The following is a 15,917-nucleotide window of genomic DNA, read 5'->3' as shown; positions in this document are numbered from 1 at the left end:
GGCAAGGAGTGGGCTCTGCTCCTGCCAGACACATCACAGGGGTATCCCATCCCATAGAGTTCCTCCACCCATCCTTCTTTCCTTCTGTCAGTATAGGGCAGTACTGGGGCATGGCGCGGTGGCTCTGACCCCAGCATCCCCCTGGATCAGCATCCCCATGGAGCCCCAAACCTGTGTCCTTATCCCCACGGGGATACATCCCTGTGTCCTCATGCCCATGGAGCTACGTCTCCATGGAGCCCCAGCCCCGTGTCTCCAACCCCACGGAGCTCCATCGCTGTGGATGTGCACCCCAACGGGCTCCATCCATACAGAACTCCATTCCAGCGGATCTGCATCCCCATGGGGCTGCATCCTGCATCCTTGCTTGGTCCATTCAGAACCCCTGGAGGCTTCGGGCTCCCTTGTGACACTGCTGGCAGCTCTGCTCCAAACATCGCCACTGTTAACGGGAGCCCAGCTGCAGTCACGCTGTCCGCGAAGTGGGCGGTGCTTTAGCAACGCCCCGCCCCCGTTTCGCTCAAGCTCCGCCTCCATCCCGCTCAAGCCTCGCCCCTTACCGGCCACTTCTCGCGAGATCTAACGCGCAGCCAAGCGCCGACGGGCGGTGCGGTCGCGAAGTGATGACGTAGGAGGGGCGCGGGGCGGCGGTGGCGGCCTGTTCGCCATGGCGAAGACCGTGGCCTATTTCTACGACCCGGACGTCGGCAATTTCCACTACGGTGCGGGGCTGGGGTCGGGCCGGGTGGGGATCGGGCTGATTTGGCCTCGCTCCCGGCTCGGGGTCGGGGCTGCAGAGCTGTACCGGCCCGCGGGAACGGCCTGTGCTGCACTCGGGCCTAATCCTGCTCTGTGCCGCCCCTGACCGCCTATGGTTTCCTTCCTTCCAGGAGCCGGGCACCCCATGAAGCCGCACCGTCTGGCGCTCACCCACAGCCTGGTGCTGCACTACGGCCTCTACAAGAAGATGATCGTGAGCATCGCTCCCCGGGGGGAGGGCGGGTGGGCGGGCTGTGGGGTCTCCACACGCGGAGCTGAGCTGCTGACCCCGGTTCCCAGCTGTCAATGCAGCGGCCTGTGCTGCGTTGCTGAGTTCTCTGTTAGAAAGTTCATTTGGCCTTTCTCGTGGCCTTCGGCTCCATACTGGGCCCAGCAGGTAGCACTGCTCACAGGTGTGGCTGTGGCATCTTTAGGGTCTGCTGAGCCCCCAGCGACCGCCTGAGCACTGAGGCCATGGCAGCACTGCTGGCTGTTAGTGCTGAGCTGAGCTGGCGCTGGGGGAGTGACAGTGGATGTGAAACCTCTGTGCCTGGAGCTGCCTTTGGCAGAACCCAGCAATCACTGTGGCTGTGTGTTATCATACACTGATAAAAAGAAGCCCTCTGGAGGCTGACGGGTCCATCTCAGTGCCTGAATGGAGTTCATTCATCCTATCTCATACTTTATACATGTCTTTGACATCCTTGCTCCCCAGCCAATTCACTCAACGTAGTTACTGGTGTTACTATTGGGAAAGATGTTTGTTTTTTTTTTTCCTGAATGCTGAACTGTGTAGTCCTGTTAAAACATAGTTATCGTTTAGTGATGATCAAAAAGGAAGCTGATGTTTTCTTATGTTTCGAGTATGAGAGGAATGGAATCTCACCACAAATGTGTGGTACCCATGTGGTGAAATACATTGTTTCACTTGGTATAAGGGGCACTGAGCTCAGCCCCTTTCCTGTGAATCCCTGCTCGCTTTGCTGTCTTTTCCTCTAGGACAGAGCAAAGGAAGCTCTGCAGTACAGGGTGTGATGTCTCACAGTACGAGAGCAAGGCAGGGGTGCTGAGAATTGTGTGGCTGCTTGATGCTTCTGAGATGGCTGCTGCACTGAGATGCTGCCCCACTGCACTGGGGCTGCTTCCTTTGTTCTTGGCTAGCTTCTTGGCACCTCAGTTCTGAGGGATCGTATCTGAACTGTTTTGGCTGCTGAGGGATTAGATTCCTGTGCCAAGTGGCGCAGTGCCAGGTCACAGTGTCTGATTCACAACCCAGGTCTGGCTGCTCCTTGTTGTCCCCAGAGCCCGTCATCTGCTTCATGTGCCCTGGGGAAAAGCTGCTCCCCAGGAGGCTGCTGCAGCTCCACGCCTTTCTGGCTGTGTGTTTGTGCCTATATGCATGTGTACTTGCTTGTGTCCATGTACGTAACAGGGTTTCCTCTCGTGGGTGTTACCTCTTTAAAAGGAAGAGCACTTCTGTCACAGGCATCATCACACATAGCACAGAAGGGGTAAACCATTGCTTGAAGGTGCAGGGATGCTGCTGCCGTCTCTTCCTCTATGTGCTCACACATGCCATCTGTATTCCTTTGCCACTTTGCAGTCAGGCCATTCTCCCTGTGAAACTCCAAACCAGCAGCTTCCCTGTAACTGGTGTCTGAACTCAGTGACCAGGAGGTTATGCTGATGCAAGGGCACATTCCTGTGACAGCTTTGTGCAAACAGCAGTCACTCCAGCCAGGCCAGGCACCTCCACACTGCTGACAGCTCCCCAGTCTTCCTCTTCCCCAGCATTTACTGCACTTTCAAGGATCTGCTGGGTATTTGGTTGTGATAGCAGAGAAAGTCTGTCCTCAAAGGGCATTTGTTCAAGCACTCAGGAGTCAGGTGATGCTAAAAGCAGAGTTGTTTTATTGTGAGCACGGGAGAGCAGTAACGTTGGTCCTGGCACATGGTGTTTGCAGTGTTTGAGAAGGCAAGACAAGGTGCAATACTCTTGCAGGCATGGTAGCAAAATGTGGGCAGACAAGTTAATGCAAGCAGGAAAACTGCTTGCTCACAGCTGCTTTAAACATGCCACACAACTTTGACGTTATCTCTTAGTGCTCTGTGAGTGCCTGGCATTTGGCTTGGGCTCAAGTTCAAGCTGTTCCACTGCCAGAGCACTTTGTGGTGAGAGACCTGGGGATAGAGTGGGAGGAAATAGAAAACGAGCTGTCCCAAAATGAACACACAGCATCAATTTTTAAAAGGAGATGCTAAAATGGACGGGTGGAACCTTGATGCAGTATCTGAAATTAATTCAGTATGCTGAAGTATTTAAAAAGCTCCCTTGTGCATTCAGCATTGCTCCTGCAGTTTGGTGCTCAGGAACATCGCATCCTTTAGGTTTGTCAGCTGCCACTGTAGGAGCTTTTGCAGGTGTAGTTATCAGCAGGTGCTGAGAGTTGAGCCCTCTGCAGGGTCTGCCCTCACGCTGGTGCATGCTGGCTGCTTTGGCCAGTCGCTGGGAAGCCAATCCCTGCTTGGCATGGCTATGGGATGCAGGCTGTAGGGGCTGTTCTGACCCCTTTGCTATCAGCTCTCTCTTCCCAGTGAAGCTCCTGGTCTTTGCCACCCACCCTGCCATGCATGCCTTTCCTTTCATTCTCTTGTCTCCATCTCCTGCCCCAGCAGAGCCTGCTCTTTTTTCTCCTCCCAGCCTCTGAGGCTTTTTTCTCTGCCTGCTTTGCCTTTTTCTTCTCTGCTCAGGTGCATCTGCACCCTTTTATCGTATTACTTTCTCCTGTCTTGCCTGCATACAGGCAGTTAAAACTGTTGAGACAGCAGGAAGAAGTTGCCCCATTCCTGCTGTGCTCCTGGGGAAGCTCTCAGAGAGCACTGAATCTTCACAGAGTTTAGCATTCAGATTTTTGACTGCAGACGTATGGAGTAGTTTCTCTTGAGTTGGGAATTCTACAGAAAGAGCAAAAAGCACATTCAGACCAGACACCAAGTGTTAAACCCATGCCTGTGTGAGGCAGTAGGCAGGGCTGAGCATTTCACTGTTTTTAGCCCTGAAACTGGTGGTGGTTTTTTGAGGGGGGAGGTGAGGGTTACACTTTCCTCAAGAAGCTGAAACTGCAGAGGAAACTTCATCCTGACTGGCAGAGCTCTGAGCACATAAAAGCTGGGGATTGTTGGCCGGCTGTGACTACAAAAGGCCCTGTTAACTTTGTGCTGTGGTTGCATCATTATCTGCCTTCCTTACCTCCAAACAAGAGGCTGCTATTTTGTCAAGGTAGCTGAAGTCAGGTTTACTTCCTGACGTCTTTTCCAGCTTATTTGTGGCTGTGGTGGACAAATCTTTAAGGCTCAGCATTGCACAAGAGGGGGAGAATTATCTGGCTGCTCGTGTTCTCTGCTTTTCTGCTGCGTCTTCCTGCTGCCTTTCCTGTGCTGCATCTGGAAGCTGCTGGATCTCGTGGGAACCAATGGAACTCGGTCACTCAGCAAAAGCAGGAGAGTTTTGTGCTGAGCTGGCTGAGCAAGGGGCTGAGTGCCAGGCGTGCTCAGGGAGGTGCCTGGGGCTGTGGCTGCAGCGGGTGAAGGGCAAGAGGAGGGGGAAGGAGTCAGCTTTCCCCTTTTCCCAGCTGTGAGTAGGTCTGGAAGCTTTTGGTTTTGTTGTTGTTTTTCCATCCCTCCTTTCTGCTCCAGGTCCCCTCTGTGCCTTTGTCCAAGAACATCTCTTGAGTGTCGCTTCTTTTCTGTGACATTGTGGTCTTGAGTTACTCACTCATCAGGCTTCCTGATGGACCTTGTTGGGTCTGGCCCCACTTTCACCCCTGCCTGCCAGTCCCACTCTCTTGGCTCTAGCTATCCCAAGCAGCAGAGCCCCACACATTGACAGGGAAAGCACCGTGCCACATGTAGAGCAGCACAGTGAAGGAGATACCACATTTGTTAGGCTGTGTTTTACCTCTATTTTACATATCAGAGGTCCTGCCTGGCCCAGGGAAGGCATGCTGTGGGAGCTGCCTCAGCACATTCTCCCTGTGGAGATGAGCTCATGCTTCCTGTGTGTTTTGTTTTTTAATCTTCCAATGATTTTATAAAGTGTGTGCTTTAATTAAGACAAGTTCTGAAACACGAAAGATTCTCTCTTACTGGTTTCAGTGTAGCTTCGGTTTCCCCTTTTTGGGTACGTGGAGTTGATTTTTAACTTCCTGTTTATTGAGGTATGCGTGTTAAGTGCCAAACTGGCAAATGTGTGTTGTCATGAGAACTTCAGTTCAAATCCATCCAGCCCCATGACTGTTTTTAGCTGACTTTCCAAGGGAAACAAAGCTTATGCAAACGTTCCATCTGCCTAAGAGCCTTCTCCAAATTAACTTCTGAACTTACCAGCCCTGTAAACAGCTCTGATGGAGGGATGGAAACCTCCTCGACATCAAGGTGTTGTGACTGGTGAGGCAGCAGTGCTCCCATGAGGACAGAGCTGAGGTTTGGATTCAGCTGTTGCTTTTTGCTGGCTTGCTGTCTGTCCAAACCAAGGGGTGGGGGGATAGTGGTGGAAAGAAGGGGTCGGAGAGCATATGGGAGAAGCTGTAGTTATTACGAAGGGCAGGAGATGGCTAGAAGATATGAGTCAGTTGGGAAACAGGCTTTGTGGAGCAATTCATTGCGTGTCAATGCATGTGAACATCAGGACCGCTCTTAGATACACTTTGTGCAGCTCCTTTGTCAGCCTGAGGTTTTTTACAGTCAGAGCAAACACAGGATGTGATCTTGTCTTTCTCTTGAAGGTTTTCAAGCCGTACCAGGCGTCGCAGCATGACATGTGCAGGTTCCACTCCGAGGACTACATAGACTTCCTGCAGAGAGTGAGTCCCAACAACATGCAGGGCTTCACCAAGAGCCTCAATGCCTTCAACGTGGGTGATGACTGGTGAGTGCCCTGCGCCTCCTGTGGACGTGGAGGCAGAAAGGCTGCTCTGATGTGCACTGCTTGTGTCTGGAGGACTGTGCAGTGTGTACTGGTTCTTATTTTTGAAGCAGAATGAGGTGCATGCCCCTCCTGAGCATAGCAGAGTATTGGAACCGCCTCGATTCCTTCCCCTTCTCTTCAGATCTTATCATCCTCCTTTTTAGATCTGTATTTACATCATAAGCTCATTGCATTAGCGGCTGTACCTCCACTTGTTCTTGCAGAGCCTCCAGTTCTTCTTGAAAATACTATTTTATTTTATTTTAAATAGTTGCCTATCATTTTGGCTACCTTAATAAGTGCATGTTAAGCTCTGAGAGCCTGATTTTCAGGTGGAACCAAGGAGAGTTTAATGCTTCTGTCTTCACATGAGAGCTTGTTAAGAATATTCAATTCCAGTCTTTCACATTTATGAGACAAGCCTTGACAGGAGTGTGTGGAAGGGTTCTGTGTGACTGAGGAAGGACACAGCATGCCTTGTCTGAGCAAAGTAAGGGCTGTCAGAGAATAAGGTTGTTCTGTATTCTTTGGAAGGGAAATCTGCAAGTCCTAGCACGAGAGGAGTTACATTAGATAGAGAACACTGTTATCCCAATAAGGTATTGGGGTCATAGCCAGGTTTTTACTATTTAGGCTGGAAATCAGAAGGCTGTTCTGTAACATTACTCTGATCAGAAACCACTTATCAGAATACAGGAGGAAAACGGAAGTCTGTAAGTTATTATTTGTGCATGGATGACACTTGGGATGTCTGTGTGCCACTAAGTCACAAGCATCACACCACATCCTCTGTTCCTTTACTCTCCTAGAGATCCTGGTGCCTGTATTGGCTCTGTACGGTGGGTTTCATCCTGCCTCAGCTCTGCCCCAAGAGCTGCACTCACATCCAGTTGCAGTATATTGCATCCTGTGCTGTGTGCTGGGCAGTGGAGTGGGAAGGATCTTCCCAATGCTGATACAGGGAGATGGCATGGGGCAGACCTGTCCTCCTTCCCCTGAGTCACATCCCAGCTCTGGACACACATCAGCAGGGCTGCAGGACAGATGCTGTCGTGTGATGTGGGCAGAGGAGAGCTTTCAGGACTGGCTTTGCTCAGGAGTGGTGTAGAGAAATGAGAAGATGTTCTTTGTTTGAATCATGACTTCTTTTTTCTTTTTCTCCTTCTCAGCCCGGTGTTTCCAGGGCTCTTTGAGTTTTGCTCTCGTTACACTGGGGCCTCCCTGCAGGGAGCAACGCAGCTGAACAACAAGGTAACTGAGCTTGGGCTTATCTCTGAAACGCTGGTAGAAGACAACTGGCTATCAGTTCAAGGATATGAATGTGCTTAGTATAATAATGTGGCATCCTCTGCTTTGTGGCAGTGTAAATTCTTCCCACTGTAAGAATGTGAAGGTTAAGACTATTCCTATGTCATTACAGTGACAAAATTATAGACAATGTAAGTTGGAAAAGACTTGTGAGACAACAACAACACAGGTCTACCACTGATCTGCATCCCTAAGCACCACATCCACAAGTCTTTTCAGTGCCTCTAGGGATGGAAACCACCACCTCCCTGGGCAACCTGCTCCCATAGCTGACCACCCTTTCTGTGAACAAACTCTTCTTGATACCAATCTAAACCTCCCCTAGTGCAACTTGAGGCTGTTACCTCACATCCTATCGTTTGTCACCTGAGAAAAGAGACTGCTATCTCCTTGCTGCATCCTCTTTTCAGATAGCTGTGTAGGGTGATGAGGTCTGTCCCAAACATCCTCTTCTCCAAGCTGAACTGCCCCAGCTCCTTCAGCTGTTCCTCATATGCCTTCAGAACCAGTTATTTAGCTGTTCAATGCAGAGAGAGTCACAGCTTGCTTATAGTGCACATAGTAAAGCCAGAAGTGCTATCAGCACTGTAGAATGATAAGCCTGTAGGAACTCGCCTGCTGAGAGATCTCCAGAATGCTGCTAGGTCTCTGCTATGGAAATGCATTAAATGGGGCCACTCAGTATGTCTGAAGAAGAGGGAGAATAACAAAGCTTCAGAGGTTTGGATCTTTCAGAGTGAGAATGCTTTTGGGAAAGGTCTAATGAGCATAACAGGCAAACACAGGAAAAAGCTACACGTGCCAAGTGTTCTGCCTGGTGCTGGATGGAGTAGCTGGTCTTTTCTAAATCTCGAGGGGGATGTAAAGCACACAGCTAATCTGCTGCTTGGGCTAATGAGCAGGACAGAGCTTTGGAAAGGCCTCTGTGGGTGAAGCAATGGGCAGAGGGGTGTTTGTGGGCCACAGTGCTGGGCTGGCCAAAGTCCCTTCTGACAAAACAGATGCAAGGTTGTTGTAACCGTATCGTCACGTTAAACTAACTTATCTTTCCTTCCAGATCTGTGATATTGCAATAAACTGGGCAGGGGGCCTACATCATGCCAAGAAGTTTGAGGTAACGAGGTGTACCTGCATCTTTCTTTCTTTTTGCACCTGTTGTTCTCTGTTGATTATTTATACACTGACTGCTTTTCTCTGCGTGGCAGGCTTCTGGGTTCTGTTACGTCAACGACATAGTGATTGGCATCCTGGAGCTGCTCAAGTAAGGACGTGGGGCAAGTGCACTGCTGCATGGCTGGTGTGTGACTTCCCTCTCTGTGCTGATCCCTCTCCCTCATCTCTGTGGTGGCAGTTCCTTTCTGGAGTCCAAGAAGGGCTCAGTGGCTTGGCCTGAGCTCTTCTTTACACGCAAGGAGTCTGAAGAATTGGGATGTCTGACTCCAGCTTTGTTACCCTGCTGCCTAAGCGAGGTGGAGAGGTTCAGTTCTGTTTCTCCTCATCCATCTGTGAAAAAGCCATTTCAGGGTCTCCTGGCTCGCTGCCTTCTTGCTTCAGTGAGCCTTTTGTAGGTAAATGCAGCATGTGGCTCACTGGAGAGTTGAATGGCTTGCATCTTCCTTGATTTGCTTGACTGGATGAAGAGCAGGACTTGGGTAACACAAACAATTAAAGGATGCTTGCTTTGAATAGAAAAGAGTTTATTGTTTTTCTTCAGAAAACAGAAAGTAAAATCAGAATGGAAGGAAGAGAAAAATACCTGACGTTTCTTGGATTAGTCAGTGCTGTATTTTTTTTGTACTCTCAGGTGCCCTGCAGTCAGTATTTAATGATAAGGAAGATGTTGCAGGAATAAACCAAGAAGAAAAGATTTGAGGATTCTGGTTGGTTGACCAGAAAATAGTTATATGACTGATGGCAAGCTCGCTTGCTTGCAAAGTCAGACTTATGGGACATCCTGGGGTTTCTTTATACCTCCTTCCTCTCTATCAGCCTTCCCTATGTTGAATTTGGTACCTCAGGTCTTTGCTGTTGCATCTGTGCCCACCTGTTTCCTTGTCTCATTTGAGTCCTGTTTGCTAGAGGTTTCAATTACTCCTCATGGGAGACGATATTGTGTCCTTATTTTGTTCCACGCTTTGGAAAAAGCCCTTGCCTCCCTTTACACAAAGGCTGTTGTCTGCGTGGCCCCTTCTTCTCTTTGCTGACGTTTGCCTACAGGATTAAAAAAGCAGGGCAGTTTTATGACTGGTTTTGTCTCTGGGAGGCTGAGTTGAGGTGCTGTTCTGCTAATCAGCATGGCTCAGTGCCATCAACCAGCACAATTAGGGTCACTGCAGGCACACTTAAGGCTCTGCTTCCAGCAGGCAGATGGTGTGAGCCACACGTTCCTCCTCTCTGCTTCTTGTGTTAGCTTGTTTTTTCAGGTCCCTCCTGCTAGAGTTTTGGCATGCATGCCGGATCCCCTGCTCTGTGGGGACTGACCAGATGCAGCATTTCCTTTAGAAAAGTTGTGGGAGTTCTCTGCAGCTGGGCATGCAGTCCTTGAGCTGACAGCAGGCTCAGTGCCACATCTCCAGCACTTAGCAGTAGCAGTGCTGTCACCTGCACGTCAGCTTTGACCATTACACCAGAGTGTTTACTTCCAGTGATCTCCTATTCCTCCTCCTCTACCAGCAGGCTGGTAAATGTTGTGCCTGAAATGCCTGTTGGAGTGGCTGTGCCAAAGGGAGTCCAGTGACCCTTCTTTTCCTTTCCGTACCTGAACGTGCATTCTGACTCACGCTGTGCTCAGTGCTTCCCCCACCCCTGTTGTCATTAATCAGCCTCTCACCATCCTCACAATGTTGCCTCAAGGATGCTGCTTGTCCTGAGGGGCTGACAGCACTCTGCCCTGATTTCCACAGCTGTGGGAGCAAGGCAGGCCCTGCAGCCCAGCCTGGTGGCTTTGGTAGTGGCCAGCTTGCACACAGTGCTGCCAGTGCTGTGGCATGAGGAGGCAGTGAGCATTCCTTGGCTAGCTTACCATTTATTTCCAGATACATTTAAAAATTCTTGGAGTTCTTAAAGCCTAACTAACTCAGGTTGTCTGAGGGGGGAGGGGGGGAAACACAACAGGCAGCTCTCTAACTCTTGTGGTTAAAATCAGTTTCTTTTTCTGTGGTTTCAAAAGTATTTCTGGCTCTGCCTGAAAACGTTTTGTTCTATGATCTCTTTCCGGGCTCAGCAGAAGAAAATGCTTTAGTGGGGTGGGTGCTGAAGTTGAAGCTGTGTATAAATGTGGCATATCAGAAGCTATTTGTTATGAGATAGATGAAATCTTCTGGTGGGTGGGCATTTTCATTGCACTGAGGCATATGCGGGGCCATTTAGTGTTTAGCAACCAATAATGCTGCTTTTTCTCCTGTCTCTGGTAGATACCACCCTCGTGTTCTGTACATTGACATTGATATCCATCATGGAGATGGTGTGCAGGAAGCTTTCTACTTGACAGACCGTGTGATGACTGTGTCGTTTCATAAATATGGGAACTATTTTTTTCCTGGTACAGGTATGTAGCTTCCTTGGCAACGTGAACTTGGCCTTGTTTCAGAGTCCTTCGAAAGTGCTGCTGGAGTTTAGGGGTCTAAAATGATTACATTAGAACAACAGGAGGAAATGGTGGAAGAAAGGAGATGGAGAAGCAGCTAGAGAGGAGCAGAGCTGTAATTCTTTGTAGTAAACAGGTTGTAGCTGGGTTAACAGACCAGATCTGGCTTTCTGGCTCCTGTGAAGTCTTAGGGCTGTTGTGGCTCTTCTGTCTTTCCTTGGCCAGGGGACATGTATGAAGTTGGTGCAGAGAGTGGCCGTTATTACTGTCTCAACGTGCCTCTACGAGATGGTATCGATGACCAAAGTAAGTAGGTGGCCCTTGCCCTTCTCCCTTGCCCAAATGTTCACTGGTCCTTTTCTCCAGAGCCATGACAAACTTGTTTTTCTCCCCAAAGGTTACAAACACCTCTTCCAACCAGTCATTAACCAGGTGGTAGATTACTATCAGCCCACCTGCATCGTATTGCAGGTAAGGAAACAGGCCTTGGTGCACATGTACGTTCTTGTCAGAGGCTGTAGCTTGAAGGGCCATTTCTCAAATGCCTTACTGGGAGGTCAGGGTTGGTGTGACCCATCTGAACTGCTAGGTGAAGTCCCCTTTGCTGAGTAAAGCTGGCAGAGGGGTAGGGATGCCAATGTGTGTCTGGAAATCAATGTCTATCTAGCCAAAACTCAGTTGTTCTTTTTCTCTTCCCCAGTGCGGTGCGGATTCTCTGGGTTGTGACCGTTTGGGCTGCTTTAACCTCAGTATAAGAGGACATGGGTAAGCACAGCAGGGCTGGGACGCAGAACAACTGCAGACGGTCCTGTGTTGTGAGACTTGAGCTTTCAGCCTTCCAGCTGCACCAGCTTCACTTGTTTTTAAACTGTTGTGCTCTCAGAGGCTCTCAGAATGGGACTCTGTGGAAAAGCAGCAGTTCGCAGAGCAGCACGTGGTTCAGGAGGAGCCCTGAGCCCCGTGTTTGTCTCAGCAGCCGTGGTGGTGGATGAGCACACAGTGAGATTTCAAGCACGTGGACGTGTGCTGCAGGTAGCAGCGTTGATGCTGGTTCTTTGGGGTTTCTAGGGAGTGCGTGGAGTACGTCAAGAGTTTCAACATCCCCTTGCTGGTGCTGGGAGGAGGTGGCTACACAGTCCGCAATGTGGCACGGTGCTGGTGAGTCTTATGGGTTTGCTGTGTATCTGATGAGGCATTTGCTCTGGGCTTTGTCCCCCATGAGCACCCTGTAGCTTCGTCTGCACTGAGCTCATTTGAGTCTGTGTTGTTTTGTGTCCTTTCTTTTCAGGACTTACGAAACGTCGTTGCTTGTAGATGAAGCAATTAGCGAAGAGCTCCCTTATAGTGGTAAGTTCAGGTTCCCTTGTTTTCCTTACTAGTTGAGCTAAAGCACTTGTATCAGCTGAACATTTAGCACTTAATTCTGTGTCGACCAGGGCCAAAGAAACAGCACTTCCTGACCTTAGTCCTGATCCCCTTCCATCTCCCCTTCATAGGCTTACCTGATGCAGTAAGGATGCATCTGCTCAGCATTTGAATTTGGATCACTTGAGTGGCTTTAGCATTACTTCTGCTGCCTCTCTTGGTTACCTTTAGCATGGTGGGAGGGTGAGCTCTGCTTCCCTGCAGAGCCGTGCATCTGCTGACTGGCTCCCTTGCCCTTGTGCTTTAACTCTTGCTCACAGAGTACTTCGAATACTTCGCTCCAGATTTCACTCTTCATCCTGATGTCAGCACGAGGATTGAAAATCAGAACTCCAGGCAGGTGAGTGCCTTGCATGCCTTACAGCAGTGTCCAGGTGTGAAGCCCCAAAAACCCTGTGGTTGATGCCCTGTCCTGCAAAACCAGATGGAGCCCAGGCAAGGAATTGTTGTGGTGGCAGAAAGCTGATAGAGCGAACGCAGGCTTTTCTCTGGGACGTCAGAAAGTCTCAAAGGGTCTGTAATATTTGCAAACTCTGCTGGATTGTCTTACTGTTCTCTGAGAGCCGGAGCCTCAGGGATTGAATTAACTTTCCCATCTCTTCTGCTCTGCTAAATAGCTTTCTGCAAGAAGGCATTTCTCACGGCCAGCACACAGGCGATGCAGGCAGGCAGTAGTGCTGACCATTGTGGCTCTGAGCAAAGCATCAGATCTCTTGGTGATGATCCCTCTCTGTTCGTTGTTTCTTTCTGAACAGTACTTGGATCAGATCAGACAGACAATATTTGAGAATCTGAAGATGTTGAACCATGCTCCCAGCGTGCAGATCCACGACGTCCCTTCTGACTTGCTGAGCTACGATCGCACAGACGAACCTGATCCAGAGGAAAGAGGCTCTGAGGAAAACTACAGCAGGTACAGCTCTAATGTTCTGGTGAGATGAGCTTTCCTTTCTGTCCCTGCAGGATCCCTCTCTCTGTAAATATGTGGTCTCCTCATAAAACAATCCATGGGCTGTGTGAGTGCAGGGCATCTTCTGATCTTGTAGGCGTTTGTCTCTGATAGTGTGTCTTTTTTCCCTCCCAGGCCTGAAGCTGCCAATGAGTTTTATGATGGTGACCACGATAATGACAAAGAGAGCGACGTTGAGATCTGAGGAATCTGATGGACTCTCTGGAGATCTGGGACTCTGGACCATGGGGGGGTTCCCGTGTTGGACACTGGTGCAGTTAATTGGCTGCATGGGAGCCAGTGAGCCCTCCCTTCATATTCGACTGCATGCAGTGGCAGCAGAAAACAGCACCACTGCAGACTTCTGCTCCCTGAAACGCAGAGAGCAGTGAAACACGTTCCTTGCTTTCCACCATGCATCGCGGTTCCACCTGTCACCAATCTGGGAAATGGAAATTCAAGCAGCTCTCAGACCCGTGCCGTGGACTGGCTGGCAGCCACGCAGCTGCCTTCTGAGCCCCACTCACTCAGCTTCTTCAGCTCCCCTGCAGGTTTCAGCCAGAAAGGTGGGAGCTCAAGTGTCTGTGCCTGGAGCCTCTGCCTCATCAGCAGCACACCTGCCACGTCCTGCTGTCCCCAGCCCTCTGCTCAGGTACCCACTCTGTTGTCCTCTTGAAGCCTGCACCAAGGCTTGCTTCCTTCTATCCTTTCTACCCATCTGCTGCTCCACAGCTCAAAGAAAAGCATTCAACAAGACGAGGCCAGTTCTGGGGTAGGGATCAGGAGCACGGTTGGAGCAGGGTGAAAGAATGTATGCAGTGCAGTCTTGTTCGTTGCCCCTATGCTCAGCTTTGTGCTCACAGATGGGTAATGCCACACTTGGCCAAGTTGGACCTAAAATCAGTGTGATTTAAAATCAGTGTGAAACAGCAGTTTGGTGGCCAAGATGAGTGCACAGCGTGTCCCACAGCTCTAACGTAGCTTCCAGCTGTGTTTTCCAAGTCCATAGGTGTGTTTGCAAGAGGCTTGGGCTGCTCACCTGGAGCAAAAACCACCTCCTGGCTGCGCCCCAGAGATGTTGCTGCTCATGGGTGAGGGAGGCTGCCTCCTGCAGGTCCTGCTGTCTTGTCTTGACAGCAGCAGAGGTTTCCCAGATTCCAGACTTTGCTGCTCCTTCTCCTGCACCGTCACCTGGTCCTCTTGTGGTTTGGAGGGTGCTGTTTGGGGACAGGGGAGGGGCTCAGCCTCTTACTGTACCGTTCTGTTTGTTTACTGATGTCTTTAAACATTAAATGAAGAGGCAGTATTTTTCTTACCTGATCTGTTTGTCTGTTTAATGCTCGTGCCTTTTTTGACTCCTGTCCTCCTTGAAGTGTACAGAGCACAGTGAGGGGAGCCCTGGGTTCTGGGCTTGTGGCTGTTCCTGCTTATACCTCTGGAACAGGGAGAGCTGACCAGGTTGCTGCAGAGTGCATGTAAAAACCTTGTTTTAATTGTAGGTTCTTCACATTGCACACTCCTCGAGAGGCTGCTCTTCCTGTGTTCCTCAGGCACGTGTCAGTCACTCTCCATTTCTGATTCTGCTGCCATCTCGTTTTTACTCCCTGTCCCCAATGCTGGGGTGTGATGGGGCTGGGCAGGGGCTCACAAATCTTCCTGCCTGGCACCAGTGTGACCTGCAAAAAAGGTTTGTCCTCACATCCATGGGGATGGAGTTGGCAAACAACTCCACTCATAGCAGCTGGAGGCCAGGTGGGCTTTTGGCCTCTGCTGGGCCAGGCCTTGAGAGGCAGGCAGTGCTGGAAGCTGGGGCTCACTGGGAGCTGCCTGCCTGCCTGCGACCTCTGCCTTTCTGCCACCCACGAGGCTCTGGCTGCAGTTTGGTGCTGCAGCTCATGTCAACTTCATCAGAGGCTCCAGGACGTTGAGAGGCGCCAATGTCCTCGCATAGGTGATGCTGGCCTGCTCCCACAGCCTGGTTGAGACACTGGAGCTGGGTGTCACCTCATCTCCACTCCTGTCAAACACTTCTGCACAAAAATATCTTCACAGAATTTGATTTTGGCTGCTGGTTACTGCAGATGCAACACAGTTGGTGGCTGCTGTTTGTCTTTGCGAGCTGCAGGCTCACAGGTTGCCACCTCTGCTGGATACCTGCTTGCCACTGCATACCCAGCATCTCAGGTGAGTCTCCCTGTTCAATCCCTTCCTCCTGCCCAACCCTCACCCTGTCCTGCCCCAGGCAATGACATTCCTGCTCCCCATCACATCCCAGCCTCTCCATTGCTCTCCCTTTTTTCCACCCCGGGTCCAACTCCTGTGGCTGTTCCGCCTCATAAAGAAACAGTGTGTGAGGCTGAGCTCTGCTTGTGTGTGTAACACTTGCTGCCCCCTGAGCGCTGAAATGTCCTCACGGGAAGTTAGAAATAGCAATCAGAAATAGTTCTTCAGATTATCAATTAATCAAAAGAGCTGAAGATCATGGGACAGTTAAGCAGACTAGCACAGATGTTCCTAATGGTGCACGAAAGCTAATGATGCATCCTGCTTCTTGCTCTCTCCTCCCTTGGGAGCCTTTGTGACACACAGCCCCCACCATGGGTAGGATCTGTTCCTGCCCTCTGCAGCCCAGCACGGGCTGGAGCGTGGCTTTCCCACTTGGTTTCTGGTTTTTGGAGCAGGAACAACAAACTCACCTCTTCCAGCCCAAAACCCAGCCCTACCAAATCCCACCTGTGCTAAGGAAATACCACAAGTGCTGTCTGTGCTGAGTGATGCTCACTGGCACGAGGGGGTGTAAATAGGGAGAGGTGCTGAGCACAGCCATCCCTTCCTTAATGCTCTTTGGAAAGGGAAGGTGAGGAGGAAGCTCCATTCTATCCCAGTGCTATCTGTTCTATCCCCACTTCTCTTGTTTTGGCTTT

At 50.4% G+C, this 15,917-nt stretch overlaps 1 protein-coding gene across 1 annotated transcript; it reads left to right on the top strand.

Moving 5' to 3' along the window:
• Window positions 1-590: 590 nt before the first annotated feature.
• HDAC3 (histone deacetylase 3) lies at window positions 591-14,313 on the top strand. Its single transcript, XM_048960733.1, has 15 exons — window positions 591-722; window positions 891-973; window positions 5,544-5,686; window positions 6,895-6,976; window positions 8,091-8,147; window positions 8,239-8,294; window positions 10,447-10,580; window positions 10,845-10,925; window positions 11,017-11,090; window positions 11,320-11,384; window positions 11,688-11,777; window positions 11,908-11,966; window positions 12,305-12,384; window positions 12,800-12,957; window positions 13,129-14,313. The coding sequence occupies exons 1-15, from the start codon at window positions 668-670 to the stop codon at window positions 13,196-13,198; spliced, it is 1,287 nt and encodes a 428-aa protein (XP_048816690.1). The 5' UTR covers window positions 591-667; the 3' UTR covers window positions 13,199-14,313.
• The last annotated feature ends 1,604 nt before the right edge of the window (window positions 14,314-15,917 follow it).

Source organism: Lagopus muta, chromosome 14 (genome assembly GCF_023343835.1).
Source record: "Lagopus muta isolate bLagMut1 chromosome 14, bLagMut1 primary, whole genome shotgun sequence".
Taxonomy (NCBI): domain Eukaryota; kingdom Metazoa; phylum Chordata; class Aves; order Galliformes; family Phasianidae; genus Lagopus; species Lagopus muta.
The sequence above is the reverse complement of the archived record's forward strand: the minus strand, read 5'-3'. Positions and strand labels throughout refer to the sequence as shown.